The sequence below is a fragment of the Dendrobates tinctorius genome, unplaced genomic scaffold, assembly GCF_039654945.1.
Source record: "Dendrobates tinctorius isolate UK_male_01 unplaced genomic scaffold, ASM3965494v1 ptg000149l, whole genome shotgun sequence".
Lineage (NCBI taxonomy): Eukaryota > Metazoa > Chordata > Amphibia > Anura > Dendrobatidae > Dendrobates > Dendrobates tinctorius.
In genome coordinates, this window is record NW_027361816.1 from 2258097 (window position 1) to 2278976 (window position 20880).

General features: G+C 44.9%; 1 protein-coding gene across 3 annotated transcripts in view; it reads right to left on the reverse strand.

The window, feature by feature from the left end:
• Nucleotides 1-20640, reverse strand: part of PLEKHA1 (pleckstrin homology domain containing A1) — a 40158-nt gene extending 19518 nt beyond the window's left edge. For all 3 annotated transcript variants that reach the window (XM_073546588.1, XM_073546589.1, XM_073546590.1), the window contains exons 1-4: nucleotides 20482-20640; nucleotides 2292-2452; nucleotides 2010-2066; nucleotides 1868-1913 (exon numbers count right to left, since the gene is read on the reverse strand). In XM_073546588.1, the coding sequence (XP_073402689.1) occupies nucleotides 1868-1913; nucleotides 2010-2066; nucleotides 2292-2432 (244 nt within the window). In that variant the 5' untranslated portion in view covers nucleotides 2433-2452; nucleotides 20482-20640. The remainder of the gene's footprint in view (nucleotides 1-1867; nucleotides 1914-2009; nucleotides 2067-2291; nucleotides 2453-20481) is intronic.
• Between the last annotated feature and the right edge of the window lie 240 nt (nucleotides 20641-20880).

Here is a 20880-nt window from a genome sequence, read left to right on the forward strand (position 1 = left end):
AGTGACTTGTTCTAGAGGACACTAACTCCAAAAATAGGTGTTCAGCAAGCTCAGATTTTCCAACCATAGGCCCTCAGCCAGGAAACCGATACAGAAAAAAGCTGAATCAGATGCACCAATTTAGCATCAAACAAAATCTACTTCTTTAGTATCAATGCTGCAAAAATATGGGGCTTTGGGTTTAAAGTTCGTATTCCACTCCAAAAAACTTCTCAGTATATGTAATTACACTTATAAGATCTTAGATATGCTACAAACATTTTTGTAGCATATCTAAGATCTTATCCTCTTCTATCACATTGTTAAGAGCCGTTTCACCTTTTTACGGCTACCCCCCTCCGTCCTGCGGCAGCGGCCGTGCATGCACTAGCACACTGGAACTGTTCGCGATGCGTCTGGCCGGGCTATCAGGAGCGTTTAGCAGCCTGTTCACACTCTTCTGCCACAGAAATAAACAGGAGGGCTCCAAGCGCTGTCTTGCTCAGTTGTTCTCAGTATGGGCAGCTCACATTGATGCAAGCGGGACTGAGGTTGCACTGTCACTTGCTAGTCACGGGTGGGAAGGGTTTCACTCCTACCAAGAATTTGTTTATATGCATATATAGGCAAGTTTGTAACCTTAACTGTTTCCCAAAAAAAAAAAAAAGGATGGAGCACATCTGACTGATACCTTTCAGGGGCACAAAAAACAAAACAAAAACAAAACACAGAGCATGATATCCGATTCATACAGGTGTCAGTATGTGCTGCAGCAAAGACATATAGGCTACAGTTAAACCCTAGAACTACAGGTCCTGATTAGCTTCACCTGGACAGCTATGACTAGAACCAGGCAGTGTGTTCACTGGTCAGTCAGCCGGGGAAGCTGAGCAGAGTGGATTTGTGTTGGAGCTGGAGAGAAGCCAGAATCTTTGAGAAGAGGGGCCGTGTGCACCAAATTAAAAGCATCAGTGGTTTCTATGGACAATAGCCATTTTGTGTGACCGAACTGAGACTAGCTCAGTCGTGTACGAGTAGACAGGGTCTGTATTGTTGAATTAGTGCCTGGACAAGGATAGGGGTTTATTTATATGGTTTTGTTTTAGTACTGTGTAAATGCACCCTATTCAGTGTGTGATAAAATAGAATCCTGTAACTTAGTGTTCCAAGCGTCTACCCAAAAGAGTGAACCCCTAAAAGGCATGTGCGCCACCAAAACTTGGATTAACAGGGTTCAGCAGTAGGTATACTCTTGAAGAAACTAGGTGCTTGGTCTATTGAATGAACAGTATCCAAAAATGGTGACATTTTGAAGAGACCTAGGAATTATTTAGGTGTACATCAGGGGGAGAGTGCAATAACATCATGGCTTCTGCAGTCATAAAGGCCTATAAGGCCAGAGTCACTCAAGGGTGTTGCAATCCAAGTATGGACCACGATGGATGGACTGGTTACAGGTTTTCTGACATGAACATGATGGCCTCATGTGTCTATGAGGCTGTTGGGTTCAGGGTAGGAGATTCCAGACTGGTCTGTCACACAGGTGTGAATGTAGCCTAAAAAGGGGCTGTTAGCATAAAAACACTTAGCTGGACAGATATCACAATAGAAAAGCCAGGCGCCACCAGATGTGAACAGAGAAGAGGACTGGCTTACAGTCCCTACAGAAAAAGTACAGTGGCCGGACTAGTGAGGACAGATCGGGAGGACTTTTGGCAATTCAAGTATATCATTGTAAATCTATTTTAAAACACATCAAAATAAATATATATATTATATTTTAGAGCTAGACCACCCCTTTAAATAACCCAGTATTTATTGACTATAGCAAAATAATCCTCTCTCATATGATAGGAGGATTAAAAGAGAATGAAGACTGAAAACTTACCAAAACAGTACTCGGCCTTTGGTCGGAGTTTGGTGGCATCGCTCACCTATGTATAAAGAGGATTGGATAAGACTATTAAGAAATAAAAAAAAAAAAAAAGGGACTGATGCCTTTACTTTACAATATAGATAGAAATACTTGCCTTTGAAATGTAGGTGAGCTTCAGGCATCCCACAGAAGGAGAACCTGCGGGGAGGTTCTGTAAGAGTAAACGGAATAAGAAAAACTTTTTAAAAATTTTAGAAAACAGGAAATTTACAGAAAACAATCTAAACATATATTCTGAAGGCTGAAAAATATTGACATACTGAGTAACGAGCAGGTCCTTACCCCCCCGGCTACAGACTCGCCACATTAGACCCAAAGGCAGGCTGCCATGCAGAGAGGTCCATGCATAATGCATTACAGAGAGTCCACGGCTCACCTGTGGATTGTCCATGTACCATAGCAGACTATTCAGACTGGTGTCCAAGATGAAATATCTCCGAAGAAACTTGCCACTGTTTTCATGTTCCTCGACATCCAGGAAGCCACAGATGCGATTCTGACGATCCACGTAAGGCATGTCTGGACTGGAACATTACCCTGGGTGAGAAGTACGGCAGCGGTCAGCACATTATGGAAATTTTTAAATATCACATAAGGCCCCAAAAGCATCTGACCTCCATTTACACCAGGACACAGGCTTCCAAAGAATGCCACAAAGTGGTGTCACTCACTTGGGCCCAAAAAGTATACGTTCAGTCTAGACAGATCGGTCCCCTCTTACATGTTCTCCTGGCTTCAGAGATACAGCGATAAGCTGCGCAGGATGACCAGGAAAAAAAAAAAAAAAAAAAAAAAATATTCGGGATACCCTGATGGCCATTGTTCATGCTACGTGTGTCTGCAGATTTTATCACATTTGTAACTGACGATGTCCTGAATTGGCTGTTCCAGTTTTATATTTGACGTTTTCAGTGGACAGGTCATATCAGATTGGTGGGGGGCCGTCCGACCCCAGCAATCAGCTGTTCTCAGTGCCAGTGAATTTTAGCAGTTCTGAAGCCAATCTCTATCAACTGTAGTGGCCGCTGCAGGGTACAGCAGATCCACTGCATGGAAGGCGCAGCTGTGTACTGTTCAGCTCTGCAGCTGCCATCATCCATCCGCCGGGGTCACAGAAAGCTGGGTTTGACCACCAATCTGATACTGATGGCCTATCCTTAGGCTAGCTCATCAATATGAAACTATGGAGGAAACCTTTAACAAAATTCATGGAAAGGCAAGTAGTGGACACATCAGTAAGTTTACCTGATACCATTTGTTGGAACAGCATAGTCTACGTTGCAATTACATACCCAAAAAAGGTAATACAGAGGAACCGGCAGAGGCCCAACGGGACATGTTTTTGGCAGTCATCCATATAACATAAGTGATAATTCCTAATATTACAGGTAATCAGGTTTTTGCTACCTAATTGGAAAGCAGCATGATGTAGAGACAGAGACCCTGATACCAGCAATGCGTCACTTACTGGGCTGGTTAGTGTCATTCTGATAACCTTCTGCTAATAAAACAGTGATGTGATCACAAGGACTAGTAAAACTTGCTGCTAGGTAGTCAAGCATATTCATGAGCTCTGCCTTCACCACTGATTGGCAGCTTTCTGCCTATGCACAGTGCACACAGATCTGCAAATCAGTGGTGAGGGTAAGTTATACAGAGCTCATCATTCAGAGACCTGGTAGATCTATAGCAGATAATGCAGGGATTTAATAAAAATGACATTGCTGGAATCAGGGTCTCTAACCCTACATAATGCTGCTCTGGATGGGAGAGGAAAATTAAAAAAAAAAACAAAAAAAACAACCTGGTAACATAACCCCTGTAATACCTCAGAAATCAGCTATAGTTTTTTTCCATTCAGTGAGGATAAGACTTTGTAACCTTCATAACTACACCTCAAACGTAGAGCATCCTGTTAATGTGTAGCTTGGAATCACTTGTATGTGGTTTTATTGGTCAGTCATAGCAAGAAACGACTACACTTCTGACGTCTCGGTGGCTCACTCCTGTAAGATGTTGCAACAGATCTATAAAAGGATTTTATGGCTGACAAAAGCAATGTAGAAATACTTCCAGATGTTGCCAGAGATGAAGAAAAACAAATGCCAAATAAATTAGACCATGTCGTAAGTGAGTGGATTGTGCCCTCCAGACCCATTTTTGTCCATAAAGAAGGGGACTGAATGGGGAAGACTCACGTTCCTAAAGCCGAATTCGGTATGTGAAGATGGATGAAATGGGACGACCCATTGAAGAGCGGACAAGACGCCAGGTCAAGAGGGGTCAGGTTTTGCCCTTATTTTATTCCCGCTACACCTTTGATTATTCAGGCCCCTAAAGACCATAAAAATTCACATATTGGGCGACTAAGGAGGCTTGTATCTCTGGGACCATATGGAGAATTTAAAAACCAAAAACGGAACATTCAGGGGAGCAGCAGGAGCAAAATACGGACACTTTTGACTTGGTGATGGGGCCCTTTTAAAAGTATTTTAGCACGGTCTTTAAAAACGCTTTGCCTGTCCTGAGATTTCCGTGACGGTTTTCTTGAATTATCCAAAATGACTGATTCATGAGCTCACAGCCAAAAATGGTCTTTAAGAAAAAAAAAAAAAAAAAAAAAAAAAAAAAGAGGTATATTCCGATATGGGATAGATAAGAGTTTTCCATCGTCATTCTATATGTGGAACTTACACTACTGTATACAAAGAGGTTCATTTTTTTTTTTTTTTTTAAAGCAAGAATGAGATAACGAGAGAAGGGGGTCAAGATGACCATACAGCGAGTGCAACTATCCCCATAGTTTAAGCATTACTGAGCACAAAGGAATCAGATGGCTGGGGGTCACAAACAATGGCATTGGGGCCCCTGGTCCGCTGGATGTGCACCCCTTGTCTAATTCGTCTAGAGAGGTGCCCTGTGCCATGAAATAAGAAAAAGTCCAAAAATTTCCTAAACAAGAATCCGCAAAAAGAAATTAAAAAAAAAAAAAAAAAATATGTGTTGCATATCAAAAAGTCACTAAGCGCATGCGTACACGTAGCGTTTGTTCCTGTGCAGCATGTTCTAGCCCCAGCAAAGTGAGATTCCCAAAGTCTCATGCACGCAAAAAATAAAAATAAAAAAGGGAAAGCGATAATGCAATAATAAATCTAGTACACTGCATCATGAACATCTAACTTTTCCCCAGGCTGGGAATATGGAAAAACAAAATTTCTGAAGCATCACAAAGACTGATTTACATGCATCAGTTGCAATGTAGTAGATTTGGTGACAAATTTAGTACAGAATCTGCACCGAAATAAGATGGATTAAAAATAAAATAAAGTGTAGATAATTGTGGAAGATTTCCCCTTTAGGCTGTGTGCCCACGTTGCGTTTTTTGAAGCATTTTTCGGGGTCAAACCGCATCAAACACACTTAAAATAAGCTTACCATTCATTTTAATGCATTTTGGCCCTTTTGTGCCAATGGATGTGTTTATCGCTAAGGAAACGCTTAGCGGCAAAAACCGCAGCATGCACATTAATTTCCGCTTAAGTCAGCGTTTTTAGCCATTTCCTATAGTCCAGGAAGGCGCGCGGAAAAAACGCATCAAAAATGCATGTTTTTTGCGCAAAAACGTGCGTTTCCTGGGAAGGAGGTCCTTTTTTTTGTCAGTTTTAAAACGCCAACGTGGGCACAGCCTCAAGAAGCTCATTGTTTTTAGCTGGCCATGGAAATTCTAGGCCGGCTGACAAACTCTTTCGCCCCCTAACATAACTCGTGAGTCAAGGGATTTAGATGTCACCAGTGTTGCAAGATTGTAAATTTATCCCAAAAAGGGAAACCATCTATGGGCAGCCTAAGGAAAGTGGCCATGGTTTCTTGTTATTGTGCAGTAAGAAACCTTCCATGACTATGCACCGACTAGTTTCCTAGTCCGGGTCAGACTGAAATCCTGGCAGGAAGAACTGTGCCTTTGCCAAAAGCCCCATCACAACTGGCTCAAATATTTGCAGAGCTGATTAGACCTTGCAAATGGTGAGAAGAAAACCATGGCCGGCCGCCGAGTGGCCTCACCACAACATGTAACTTCCTAGATGGTTTTAGAAGCTTCTACCTTCACTTCTGCAGTGATTTAACTGTAGTATCCGCCTCCTGTAAGCATACACTCCCGAAAACGATGCCAGGCGGAGCGCACGTTCACTCTGCCATCACCATTAAAGTCTATGGCCCCGTTGGTGGCCGGGCCTTGGAGTCGGAGCCCATTTTGGTGGAGTCAGAGCCACAGACATTGAGGAGTCAGAGGTTTGGCTTATCAACGCCACAGCCCTGGTTGGCACATGTGTACGGACCCCATTTTGCGGGGGATTTGGAAGTAAACTCCGACTGGACCAATGGATGGGTGCAGAGGCACAATGTGGAAGCACCCTCAGCTTTTTATGGTTTCAAACCAGTCTCAGGCATTTACCCTCTACTGTGCCCCCTCGGCGTGATCCTTTTTAACATCAATTGTAGGTCAGTCCCATGATAGTCATTGGCTTAAACCTATTTCATGTGATGGGATTTAGGGCTGACACAAAACCAAGTGACAATTTCAATGGACGACAGATTGTGGCAAACAGACGACATGAATTCGCCGATAAGCAACAAGGCCTCATACACACGGCTAGAAGTGTACAGGCCGCCAATGTACAAGGGCAAATGTGAGGACACGATAGATCACAGGAGAATACAGGAAAATTATACATCCTTGGACCATGTCAGCCAGTAGATCGACTAATTGTCTCTTCAGAGAAGAGACAGTTTGTCTATTGCGTATTTCCCAGAGAACCACTGCAAAGCTTAAAAGTCTCCTCATCCTGGCATGTCAGGCTTGACATGTCACTCTCCGCAAGGAGAAACAGTACCCCTTGGATCCCAGAAGACAAAAATATTAAAAACTGGATAGTCCTCAGTGGTTGATTCCATCTTTTTGTTTGGTCATTAAAAAGGTAACATAGCAATCATTCCAGAGTACAGGACCTCATTAACGCCATATGGCAGTATAGCGCCTATGGGTCTGTAGGAAGGCCCTGTGAGGACTCACTGCACCCTGTACAGGTTTGGACTCACACTGTCATATGTACAAAATATTCAACTCCTTAAAGACATCATATACACATTAGATGAAAAAGTCGGTCAAACATCTGATGTGTATGGGGTCTCCTAACAAATGATAAAGGGGGGGGGGGGGGGGGGGTGGAGAGAGAAGATCTGGAAGTTGGAGTTTTTATAGTTGGTAGAACCTCCTTATGTATGGGAGTCAAGTCAGGGTCCCGGCATTAAGACCCTTATAATTTAAAGGACCCGTTCACATCAAATTACGGCCCTCTAATCAGACATGTGAATGGGGAACAACTCTGGACAAATACGTCTGCCCAAAGGCTGAGACGTACCCCATTGTATAGTCATACAGTAAGGAGTCTTCTGTAGGCTCCTCCTAATGGGAGTGTGCACCAACATGTTTTTGTATAATGGTACACGAACTAGCACAGTCTACTGCAAACTAAGTTTTGTTTTGCTGTATACCAAATTATCATAGCCTCTATGGAGCCCTAATGTAAGAAGTGTTCCTGAGAGCAGAGATCTGTATTAAGTTGCAGTTTTTACAAGTGCTTTGCAATTTTACCCATCCATGGTTGAGAAAAACCCTTTAAATGAGGGCCAATTCTCAGGTGTAAAAAAAAAAAAAAAAAATGTTAGCAAAGTCCCGCTGAAGAACTGACATCTGAGTGCAACTTTGAAAAGAGCAAAATCTGAGGTTATTTATATCCCATAAATAGTGGCTTTTATCCCCTAAAACCACAGAGCGCAGCTTTTCCATCAGTCTGGATAATATCCTCACTTCCCGAGCCCCGACCTTATTAACACCTGCTGGACACCACTATGAATGTAAGTCCAGAACTAGGAGGAGAGAACAATCGGCCATTTTCCCAGTAACACTCCCACATCCTGTAGTACCGACACATTCTCCCTTCTTGGACCACTTCTATCCTAAGGGATGTGTGACCAGGCCAACACACCAAGTAGTGTCGTAAGTAAGGAAACGGAGGGAGACGTGGAGGTGAAACAATAAGGACACAAGTGTGTGTAAGGAGGTCGGTAAGGAAACATTCTGACACAGAGACCGGGAAATAAAAACACAATTTACATACACAACCCCTCACTGCAAGGAGCTACAAAAGCAGAAATACATCTGATGCAGTCACAGCTCCAGAACACATCAGTGGGATGAAGAAAGTGATGTCACAGATAGTTTACATGGAACACTTGGCATTTTATTTTTTCTAGTATTTAAAAGCGAGTCCGGTCAGCAGCTAATGACTGTTGACTGTTCAAACAAAGCACAAGTGCTCCGTGCACCCTTGGCGCGGCTGAGCGAGTTCAGTGCAACTTTAAGTCTACTTTAGTTTTCATCCATCGCCTCCTTCCTCTGCATCTTGCAAAGCCAGAGCCATCAATCAAGGAAGGTAATGGTGGAGATGGATGGAGAACAAGTAGGTGGGAAGGTGCACTGAGCTGTTCAGCCACAACAAGAGTATACCAAGTGGCTGGTGATTGAAGAGCCCCTTTAAAGGCATCATGGCGGGGACAATCATTTGTATACACCTCCCCACCTGCTTGGTTTCCATCTTGCTCTGTCTTCATACAGCCAAAGAAAAAGGGAAATGGGGATCGAGGGAAATCAAGCAGGTGGGAAGGTGTACTGTATATATATAAAAAAAAAAAAAAAAAAAAAAATAGTCCCCACCGCGATGCGTAAAGTCCCTGTGCTTGGTTTCAGTCATTCTGTGCTGAGAGTCCCTTTTTAAAACTGGAGAACAGGGCAGACTGTATAAGAAGGACGGCTGTAGTGACAGTCACTCAGTCTTCACACAGATGAGTGCCAATTGGAACGGAAGCGTTAACAGGCGCAGATCTACGTGCTACATCATTGACGGGGGCTATAGTCAAATTATCTGCTCATGGAAGAGTTCCCCCAAAACCCTTCTACACAAGCAGATGTTCTGCTGTGTGGAGCCCAGATCATTGATCTCACATACGGACCAGTGCTCGTTTCACTCCACATGGAACTATAACCAACGCTGCGACATTGAGAATGGAGAGGACTTTTAATAATAAGTACAAGAAAGAATCTGTGACAACCTCATTAAGGAATCCTGGTAAATGGGGCAGCAATCCTCTCCGGCTCATGTACGGCACTAAGAATACTGCTCTTCATGTACCTTTCTGTCTATTCCAGGGAAGAGGAGGACTTTCTGCTCTTCGTTTTATTTTCTTGCTTTCCATAGAGTTGTGCATTATTGATTGTGATATTGTGGCATTATACAGGTTTACAGTCAGCCCGAGCTGCCATTAACTCATAACTTGCAGAAGAAAGGGCTAGGCCACCTCCGCTACTTTCCTGAGGGCAAAGCTTTGATCTGGCAAACACAGGAAACAAACCCAGTCATCCCCTCTGCATGCTTCTAACCCACCCCAGCATCCGTAGGAAGCATCGCAAGATAGAGAACAAGAATCTATAGCCTAGGCTTGGCGAGACACGGTAAACGGTCTCTGCAGATCAGCAGCTTCACATCACACCGGGCTCAGTACAATGAGAGATCTATAAAATGCTCTACGCTCAGACTTCCATTGGAATCATCAAAAACCGGTATTCCATCCAGAACCCAGGCAGAAACAGCCATGTGAATAAAGCCAACGGAGTCACAGGGGACACCGGATTCTTTCAGACTTGCACAAAAATGTGGTTAACCACAGAGACCATTCTGTGTCCACAGTGACTCCGTCCACTCCATTTAAGTGAATGTCTCCATTGGGAAAACCAGTGTACAAAGCTAACAGGCAATCCCTAAATGTGTTGCGGGTGTCGAAGAGCCACGAGACATGAAGGCGTGGGGACTCGAACATATTACTCAAGCACGCCAAAGTTACTCGGATAGCACCCGAGCATGCTCAGATAACACCTTATCACAGCACATTCGCTCATCCCTAGTATCTGCAGTAAAGTGAATGATACATTGCTATAATCAGGTTCTCTGACCCTACATCAAGGTTCTCTTAGATTGGGGTAGCAAAAGTCTGATTGCAGATTCCCTTCATCAGAAAGTTACCTGCTGTTTAACAAGGGTTTGTGTGTCTTTTTTTTATACACAGTGCATCCAAGGGATCAGGAACGCAGGGAACAATGGCAAGACAAGTTATAAAGTTATACGATGTCACATGCAGGAAATACAGGATAAAACAGAGCGTTGGTAAGGCATATTGAGGCCACTTTCTATCTCGTAAAACTGCTTTTCTTCCCCTCTCTAAAGGTTACCGTAACTTCCTCTCCATCGATATATATATTTTATACTAACAGAACGAATCATGCCTCAGTCTGCTTCTAGGATAAAGGGTCAATAAATATACTGAAGGGCGAAGAGGCACCGGTTGCTGTGGCCCCTCACATGTACAAGACCCCAATGAATTTCTCTGTAGCTGAACGTGCAGCAAACACATTAGGGTCATTGTTCTGGCACAAGGAAACAATGGCAGGACGCACAGTGTTCCCCCCTATTCTCAGTCTTTCCTCTAGCACTGTTACATGCGATTACCCCTTGGAGACCAGGGCTTAAGACCGGCTGGAGAAACAGTGGGCGCAGCTAGCAAGTGGATGGGTTTATGGAAAACAGGCACATACTCACTTCCCTTCATTCTGCTGCAGTTCCATTGGGAACAAAGCTGGTCTTGACGAGTCCTATGAATATTCATAACACCTCAAATGTCGGCTGAAAGACTGCAAAGCTCAGGTCCTGCTCCCGAGTACAGTAGTGGAGAGCCAGAGACAATAGTCCATTCATTACAGGCAGCCCTGGATGGCCGACTAGCCTCTGCTCCAGCAAAACTTTCCATTTTATGCCGTCGGTTTTGTTTCATTCAGATCCAAAAGTCCTGGGATATTTACATTTGAGGAATTATAGGGCCTTGAAGTCTTCCAAAATGCTGCATTACTATAATCAGGAAAGGAAACTCTTATGTGACATAACAGGCAGGTCTGCATCTTCTGAAGACGCCCCTCAACCGTCTCCATATCGAAGAGGGAAGTCACAGGCAGGGGAGACGCGACATTGCTTACAGACCATACAGGTGTACAGGCGTCCATGTAATGCATGGATACACCTGCAGAGAACGTGGCCATAGAGGACCCTACTACAGGGGTCATCGATGACAAACTGTCACAATACAAAACATTCTCTATATGACAAGCGCTGCACAGTGCTGCTCATTGGTGGTGGTCCAAGCCCTGAGAGACCCTCTGCTGGGGGGGGGGGGGAATTCACCACGTCTGATTGTAGGGTGAAATTTCTCTTGCGAAGACTCGTGTCAATGACTTATACTGATCTGACCGGTAATGGTGGCATGGAAGCATGTGGTCACTTCCCGATGAAGTAATTATAACTTTGAAACGCGTTGAATAAACCACAGTTTATTCCATCAAGTCCTGTTTGGATTGACGTCGCCATATCTTCAGCAGCACGGAACCAATCCACTTAAATACTTATGTTAATTTATATCACAGGCAGAGCAAGCGGCAGCGAACAATAGTATTACATCTTATATTTAGCTTGACCTCTGGCAGTGGCGCTTCACAGAACGCCAGTCAGCTTGGGGAAGTTGGAGCAGTGGTGGATCAGACTCCATCATAGCGTTTGATGGAGGTCCTAGAGGTGGGGGCCTCACTGATCATCAAGGGTCTTTCATATCCTATTACTTTTCTTCCCAGATCTGGAAAAAAAGATGGCGGTATCTGGCAGATACACAAGAACACTGGAGAAGTTTCCCCTTGATATTTTACATACTAGCGATGCGGGTCACAAGTGAGCTGAACGTGTTCTGAAGAAGCAGCCGCCCATCCCGTCACAATGTAACACATGTACGCTCATGCCCGCTCCTGGCACAATATACAGAGCTTTGCATATTTATAATGTCACAATACAAGACCTCTTCCAAACAGGCCTTTTGACTTTATTGGGGGGGGGCACTTCTTGATTAATCTCACAGATCATGATATGTCGGCACTGCTGCACATTTCAGAACACTCTCTATACAATCATAGAAGAGAGGTTTTCAGAACCAGATCGCAGCACAAAGGAGATGGGAAAAGTCAACTAATACCACGAGAACCCGAGGTCCAAGTCTCCTGATAATCCACAAATGCCGTAGAAAAGATGAGCAGAAACAGGAGCATTGGCGGTCAGAGACGTTACTTATACTATCCTCAGATGAGGCATTAGCGCTTTACATAGCGCAGTTCTAATTACCATTTGTGCCTATAAGTTACACATGGATGGCTATAAGAGGATGGTCAGCGACTTTCCTTTAAAGTGCACATGTAGTTTGAGGTCTTGCGGATTTTTCCCGTGCAGATTTGGAAAAATCCACAGGTAAATTCTCAGGTCAAAGACCTGCGGTTTTCCTGCAGATTAGCCTGTGGTTTAGCCCTGCGGTTTCACACCTCTACAATGGAGAAAGTGTGAAACCGCAGCAGAATCCGCACAAAGTATTGACATGCTGCGGATTTTGACCCCCAGCATGTGCACAGCGTTTTTCAGTTTACCATTGAAAACAATGGTACTGTACAACGCAGCTACATCTGCTGCGGACCCGCAACGTGTGCACATAGCCTTACACAAAACCTGCAGAACAGCATGACGCTGCTGTGCTCATCCTCCAATGCATGCACTAGCCCAATATGTCCTGGACCTCTCATGTACTCCGAGTGGGGGGTTCCACTTAATCAGCATGTCTCCAAACTGGACAACCCCTTTAAACTAGTGCAAAATCTAAATTACGCCGCTCTCTAGAGCCCAATCTATATATAAACGCCTCCAATTTAACTGTAGATTTTCCGGTTAAAGTCATAATTGTGAAGCTTTTCTCCATCGTTGTAAGCCATTTACTGCCAAACCGCTCTTTTGACTGGAGTAATTGGTCACATATGGTGGAAATGTGGTCACTTTTATACACCATCTCCATAGGAAAACTGCCGGCCATGCCCCTCCGTCTCTCTGAAGTAAATGACTCTTATAAGCCAGTGCTTGTTTTCTATTATACTTTCCTTCCTGCGCTAGTTTGCTCATTTCTTACACCCGGTTTTTGCTACCTAATCTGAAAGCTCCATAATGTAGAGACAGAGACCCTGATACCAACGATGAGCCACTTGGAGACACATGCTGTAGTTTTGATAAAAATCACTTAAAGGACTAGTAAACCCTGCGGTCATGCAGTCTCCCATGTTCATGAATGCCATATAATGACACTACTGATTTGCAGGTTTCGGCCTATGCAGTGTACACAGAAAGCTGCCAGTGATGTGGGTGGGGCTATACACAGCTCAGCATTCAGAGCTCTGCTAGATATGCAGCACATAAAACAGTTTTTAAATAAAAACTACAACAAGTGGCCCATAAGTGATACATTGCTAAAATCAGGGTCTCTGTCCCTACATCATGCTGCTCTCAGATGGAGCAAGAAAAACCTGGCGACAGATTTCCAATAGGTTTCTGAGTCTACAGTATAAATAGCCTCTTCTAGGCCAATGCAACTTTACTTTGTACATAACGTACAATAGAAGATCGAGGAGATCAATTTGTAGCCTTCAGGACGTGCACGCCATTGGATGAAGTGAACAACCAATCAGTATGTGCTACTGAGGACTAACAAGGACAAATCAGCAGACAGCACGCTGGTCGCCTGAATAATGGAGTGTTAAGGGGGGTTTTCCAAGGGACTTTTACCAAGACACTGAGCGTTTGTTTCTCCCTTTTCTTCTGTTTCTAGGTTGCGCCGCTGAGAACTACAGGTCCCATAAAAACGTTTGCATGCAGTTTAAAAGGAAAGCCTACTGCAGCACACACACATTGACGGAAGGGGATCCAGTTTATCACAAGGAGAGACATCATTGATGACTAAACCCCTGAGCCAGGGCAATGTGATCAATATTTGGCCCATCACCTCCTGGAACTAGCCCAGCGTCACACTGCAGTCATAGGAGAACAAGCATTTTGAGCCAAATTTGTACATTAGTGCTTTATTTCTGTAACATTGGAATGAGGAGAATATTAAAGGCAAGTCTATAAAAAAAAAAAAAAAAAACAATTTATAGAAGAGCCCTGTCCAAAACACAGTATCATCCAGAACTACCAAGACACGCTTGGATGGGTGCGCTAAGTTTATTGTACAGGGCAGTATGGATTAGCATACAGACACCCTTCATGGAATAGACCAAAGACCATTTTTTTTTTTTTTTTTTTTAATATATAGAGTAATACTCTTAAAGGGGTTGTTCAGGAGTAGTAAAATAGGACTTGTTTCCTTCAGAAAATGCAGGGGAATTGTGCTGCTCGGCTCCATTCACATTAGTGACCCGAAATTGCAATACTAATACCCATGGTCCGGTGGGTGCCATTTATGAGCAGTGTTAGATTTATCTTTTTAACACTGGACAACCGGTTTAAGAGCCTATATCTACCAATATTTTTCTGCAAACTTATTAACCCTTCCTGACATGTGACACATGTCCATCACTCAGTTCCCGATATAAAGTGCCTTGAAAACATTCACACCCCATGAATCTTTACACTTCTCAATTTAAAAAAAAATAAATGTTTTTTTATTCAGATTTTCAGTGATTTACCAACATAAGGTTGCAAGTATGTGTTAGCTGTAAAAGAAATGATATATGTTTTCTAAATATAAAAGTGAAAATTGTCACGTGCATTTTTCAGTTTGAGTCAATAGTTTGTAGGGCAAACTTTTGCTGCAGTTACTACTGCAAGACTTTTGGGGTATGTATACCAGCCTTGTATTTAGCACCATCCATCCGTCCAACTATAACCAGCTTCCCCTATCCCTACTGAAGAAAAGCATCCTTACAGCATGATACTGACACCACCATGTTTGACAGTGGAGATGGTGTTTTCAGGGTGATGTGCAGGGATAGTTGTGTCACACACAACACTTTCCATCTAGCCCAGAAAGTTCTAATTTGGTCTCATCTGTCCAGTGCACCTTCGTTCACATGCCATGTAGGGGACACAGCTAGAATGTAGAAGTTGGTCCTTTACACTTCACAATTACTTGCCACTTTGTTTTGGTATATCACATAAAATACACTTATGGGTGTAACATAAGAAAAAAAAAGTATGGAATTGGTCCTGGAGTATGAATACTTTTTCAAGGCACTATCTAGAGCTGGGCTCTCTGTACATCAAATGGCCAGTGCTGGATGCCGGCTTCCCTAGCTATGGCACTGGCAACAACGACACTGGTGTCTAACTGGTTAGACAGGATGCCTCTGTCACCAAATTCCCCCAAAAAACCCTGATGGGATGCATTTGTAGCCGAACGGGATTCTACAGAAGGCCTGACATTCGTTAACTTTTACAACTCCATACAAATGAATGGAGAGAACACCTCTACTGGCAACATCACACGACAGGGCGCAAAGGTGGGATCCATATCAATTATTAAAAAGGACAATTATTGGCCCTACTATTTACCAGGCCTCAATGTTGCATTACAACATACATGCCTATGAATAAAAGACAAAACCTCCAAGACCCAATAAAAACCGTCCATATGGCTACCGCTACATGGAAACGTGCGTTCTGCGGCAGATCGCAGTGACGCATTGTGGCATCCTTTAGTCTGACACAGCGACCCATGACCATTTCCAAATGTGCGTATTTTCTGTTGCTGGTGGCATCACATCCACAGACTCCATTTCTCTGTGAAAGATTCACTTGAGAGTTTTCTTTTTCTACTGTGCCTAATGACAAATCTGGCCCTAGTCGCATGCCCAGCAAGATTTGCCATTCAGGGGTCTGGAAAAATTACCTAAAGCCATAGTAACCAGTCTGATTGCCATTTAGCAAGCCAAACTTAGAACATAACTAATCAAGCAGCCAGAGGAGCAATCTCTCAGCGTGCAGGGTCTGCTAATCAGTGGGTGCAAACCAGTTTTCCTACATAGAAGCAGTCCACGGACGAGCTCACTAGCTCGGTGCAGTTTTCACATATCTTTCTGCATGCCCATTCATGACTTTTCTGCCTCTGCTAACATGCACTCAACAAACAGCATTTCTGACATAGTGATGTCTGGTGGTAGACAGCCTGACGGATCAGACGTGTGTACTATGAATCGGCAGCTAACCTGTGTGATCACACATCCATCTTTCCGATGGAACTAAGTAATCACCTATGCAAAAGATGGGCGATATCTTGCTGATCGGTGCGTGTCTCAGCAGTCCGTCCTGCGCCGATCGACAGAACAGGGCCCCTAACGGAGTGGCATTGTGGATGTTGGATAGCATGCCATTCATTCTTCGTGGTGCTGCTGAGCGATGCACTCAGATTCTTTTGTGGCAGCAGAGAATGAACAGAGACAGTCGAGCATCCGACCTGCAGCTACATTTTATTTTTTTTAGCGGGGATAAAAATGCCCTGTCAATGATGACTAGTTCCCCATTCTGCCAATGGGTGCGGGTCCCAGCAGTCAGACACTCACCGATCAGGGATGACTTGATTTAACTGAACAACCCCTTTAAAGCCCCCATACACATTATACTAATATTGGTAAAATCTGCCAATAATAGACGACCCTCGAAAGTTCGATTTTCAATCTACCCATTGAAACTATGAACGCTCAGCCAAACTAACATGAACATGCATGGAGGGGTCAAGAGGGATTCCTGGGAAACAAGGACACATCCGGGAGGTGACCACCTCGCTCTACAGCTTTCGTGCAGGTCACCTGGAGATTTACCACCAGGAAGGATGGATCATGGGGCCTCTTATCACACCGCCAGAAGCAAGGGAATTTGATTTTGGTGCAAATCTATTTTTGTAGGTCATGACAACCCTCAGCATTGTAGGGGGAAAAGTCAGCACCTTACCTCCCCATAGAGGACGTCTGAGCATTGACATTACCAAAGCTGCTGAGCCAAGTAGTAATTCCATGGCAAGACACCTAGGTCAGCAATTTACTGCAAAGTGGCAAATTAGAAATGAAATTATATGAGGTCCTGGCAACAACTACTGTGCAGAGAAATACATAAGAGTGTATGTAATCTCGTTATCTGTAGACGCTGAAATCAAACAGTAGCGATACAATAGCCCTCTGTATGCCCATAGCCAACACCTGGGCTGCACAAACATTTCAAGGTAACTACGCTACTAAGGTCCATAAATGCAACTTTTTAGACAATGTGAGGTTACAGAAAATCACATGCCTCCTCTTCCTGGTCCCCTTGATCCTTAGAATGATGGGACAGTATTAACAGCTAGGGCACGTCTCAGTCAGTCCGCTGTGCAAAGAACGACAATGCTCAAAGTCACGCGAATTAAGTGGCTGCTATGCCAAGAATAAACTGAAGGGATACCGGTCCCTACATCCACGTCCAGGTTAAGGGGCTCCATAGCTTGGTCCCCCAACAATCATGCTACAGATATGCCAAGATGCTGCAGATGTGTGCATCTACAGATATGAAGAAAATGAATGTACTTAGGCATTCACCAGGTAACAGGGAGAGCAGCCAGATCGTAGGTAGAAGTTATGGATGGAAAACAAACATTTGTATTTGATATATTAAAAAGAATAAAATAATTTGCAGTATTATATAACTAATTGCAAAAATTGGGGCAGAGATCCCGACTCTAGCAATATGTCACTTACTGGGCATCTTGCTTTAGTTCTGATTTTTAAAAAAACCCTCCTTTATCTACTGCAATTCTGCTAGTCCTCTCAGTGATGAACCCTCCATCACCCCACCAACCAGGGCTGTGGAGTCGGAGTCCATTTTGGTGGAGTCTGTGTCATGGAAATTAAGGAGTCAGAGGTTTGGATCACCGACTCCAGAGCCCTGCCACCAACATCACTGATTGGCAGCTTTCTGCCTATGCACAGGGAAAGCTGGCAGAGGCAATGAACAGTGAGAACTAGAGTTGAGCAACTTTGGTCCGAAGGAACTGGTCCAACTAGGCTAAAAAAAAGGACATTCATCCACTCAATGCCGACTTTTATTCCCCATTGACTTGCTTTGGGGTCGGGTTTCGATCGAAACTCCGACTTTTTTTGCCCTAGTCGGACCAGTTTCATCCGACTCAAATTTTGTTTCATTCGGGTTTCACGAAACCTGATCCAACCGAAGTCGCTCAACTCTAGTGAGAACTAAATATCAGAAGCTTATTATTGAGAGGACTAGCAGAGCTGCAGCACATAAAACAGTCAGTTTATCAAAACTTCATCAAGAATCCAGGAAAGGGCTCAGTTTCAGAAGTCTGATCATTGTTCCGGTCTCAGATCGTAATACACAGACTGGCCGCACATCACCAGACCAGAGTGCGACTACTACATCTATTTCTGGAAGGCCATCATACTCCAGTCGGGAGATGCGAGTCCAGTCAGCACATTACAATCCAAGATCAGAAGTCTAAAAGAGCCTTAATGCCTCATTCCCACTTCTGTGTCAGCGTATGGACAGTCCATGGGGGTCTGATCAGAACATGGCACCCTCTTATATTTCAAGGACGTTGGCAAGTTCTGTTTACAAGACCCATGGACAGGCCGAGCTTGGAGCGCAGCGTTAGGGATACATCTTTAAAAAACCTGGCGACGAACACATCAACATTCAGACATTGTTTTAATAGTATTAAGCCAAAAATCTGAAGTAGAGTCCACAGAGAGAAAAAATAAGTGAAAGATTCCCGCCTGTTCTGGGTTAAAAAATAACGACGTGTTAATAAGGTCTTAATAGTTTCATCACAGACAACGCCATCTTATATAGGAGCCACCATGTGGTCATTAGAGGAGAACGTGTAATATTACATGGCCATATTATATGCTATAGCAGGAGCTGCCCCTGAACGTGCGCCTATGAGCCACGGTGTGTCTTCATGAACCAAATACATTTAGAGAGGACCGGTCGCCTTGTCAAACGTAGCCACAGTTTCCGTACCACCCAGTCCCTGGTTGTACACTGCTGCAGTCTTATAGCAACATTTTAAGGAACCTAAAACTTTGTACAACGTGACTAACAGTTGTCTGTAACATAAGGAGGCAATAAAGTTTTACTTTGAAAAAAAAAGTGGCCAGAATTAGTGCTTGTCTCCCACAGCTTTTAATTTAGTGTTATATTTTCATGGTCGTTGTGAGGAAGCGCGGCCTACAGGATCCTCAGGGGCGGGTCTACATTACTGTGAGCCACACCTCTTTAGTATTGATAGGAAACCACATAACAGTGCGACAGGATCTTTAGTTACCGCAGAACCACAAGTGCAAATCCACATGATCCGCTATTGTGCCACGGGGTCATTAACCCTTATTGCCCACAGGGCACATGTGAATCCATCTATATGCTTGCAGCTACAAACGAAAGTTCCATTTGTCAGCAAGCATTGATTCTGGAAATGGCGAGAAGCTGAAAGACAAGATATTCTGTAATGGTCTCAATGACAGTCTGGCAGTACCCCGCTGAGGTAACAGTCAGTTATCCCCCTAAACAAGGAGGCACCGCATGGGACCAGAATACCTCTCACTGACAGAAACAACAGATCTGGAAAATGCTAAAGAACCGAAAGGTAAATGATGAAGGAGCATAACTTGTCACAATGAACCTTAAAAGGTTGTATTTGCAATGAACAGGATAAACTAACAGACCAGCCCCCCCCCCCCCCAGTCAGCCACCCCGGACCAGCCCCTCACACCCCCCCCCAGACGGCCACCCCGGACTAGCCCCTCACACCCCCCCCCCAGACGGCCACCCCGGACCAGCCCCTCACACCCCCCCCAGACCAGCCCCTCACGCACCCCCACAGTCAGCCACCCCAGACCGGCCTCTCACGCACCTCCAGTCGGCCAGACCAGCCCCTCACGCACCCCCACAATCAGCCACCCCACACTAGCCCCTCACACCCCCACAATCAGCCACCCCAGACCAGCCCCTCGCACCCCCACAGTCAGCCACTCCAGACCAGCCCCTCACACCCCCCCCCCCAGACGGCCACCCCGGACCAGCCCCTCACACCCCCCCCAGACCAGCCCCTCACGCACCCCCACAGTCAGCCACCCCAGACCGGCCTCTCACGCGCCTCCAGTCGGCCAGACCAGCCCCTCACCCCCACAATCAGCCACCCCAGACCAGCCCCTCACACCCCCACAATCAGCCACCCCAGACCAGCCCCTCACACCCCCACAATCAGCCACCGCGCACTGGCCCCTCACACACCCCCAATGAGCCCCTCAGACCACAGACTCCAGTGTGACAGTTCAGCTTGCCAACCCACAGTGACAGAGAGCAGCAACCTGTGGCTCTCCTGCAGCTCCGATTACTAGTCTCGACATGCCTACTGCTGGGAGTTGTAGTGCTTGTGATCAGTCCCAGCCCGCAGACCACTTCTCTAGGAGTTGTATCGTGTCTCACCCCCGCCTGTAGACTACACACCCACCTACTGCAAAGCACAGAGCAGCCGTAAAGCGCCATGCATGCAGAGTGTCTGACCTGTGCAGAGCTGTCGCATAGCTGTGCGGCCGGTGCGCGTCCTGGGAGCCTCCGGAGCACTCACTGCTCTCACTAGTGAAGTCCGGACATCACTTCCCAGCCGCTCCCTCCTCTCTGCAGTTCAAGCCTCGCACTGACACTTCAAAGATGGCCGCTGCTGACAACCGACCAGCCAATCAAAAGGCAAAGAATGCATGACGTCACTGACGGGTACCAGCCCCCTGACTTTTCTCCGCCTCCTGCGGTGACGTCACTCGCAGACGTCACACCTTCCACTGTCACTGCATATTGGGGTCTTGGAGCTGATCATGTTGTGCAGATGCGATTAAATGTCATATTTGTCTATTAATCTGTGTAATGAGCAGTAATTGTTTGTGTCTCCTGTAGGAAAACAAAATA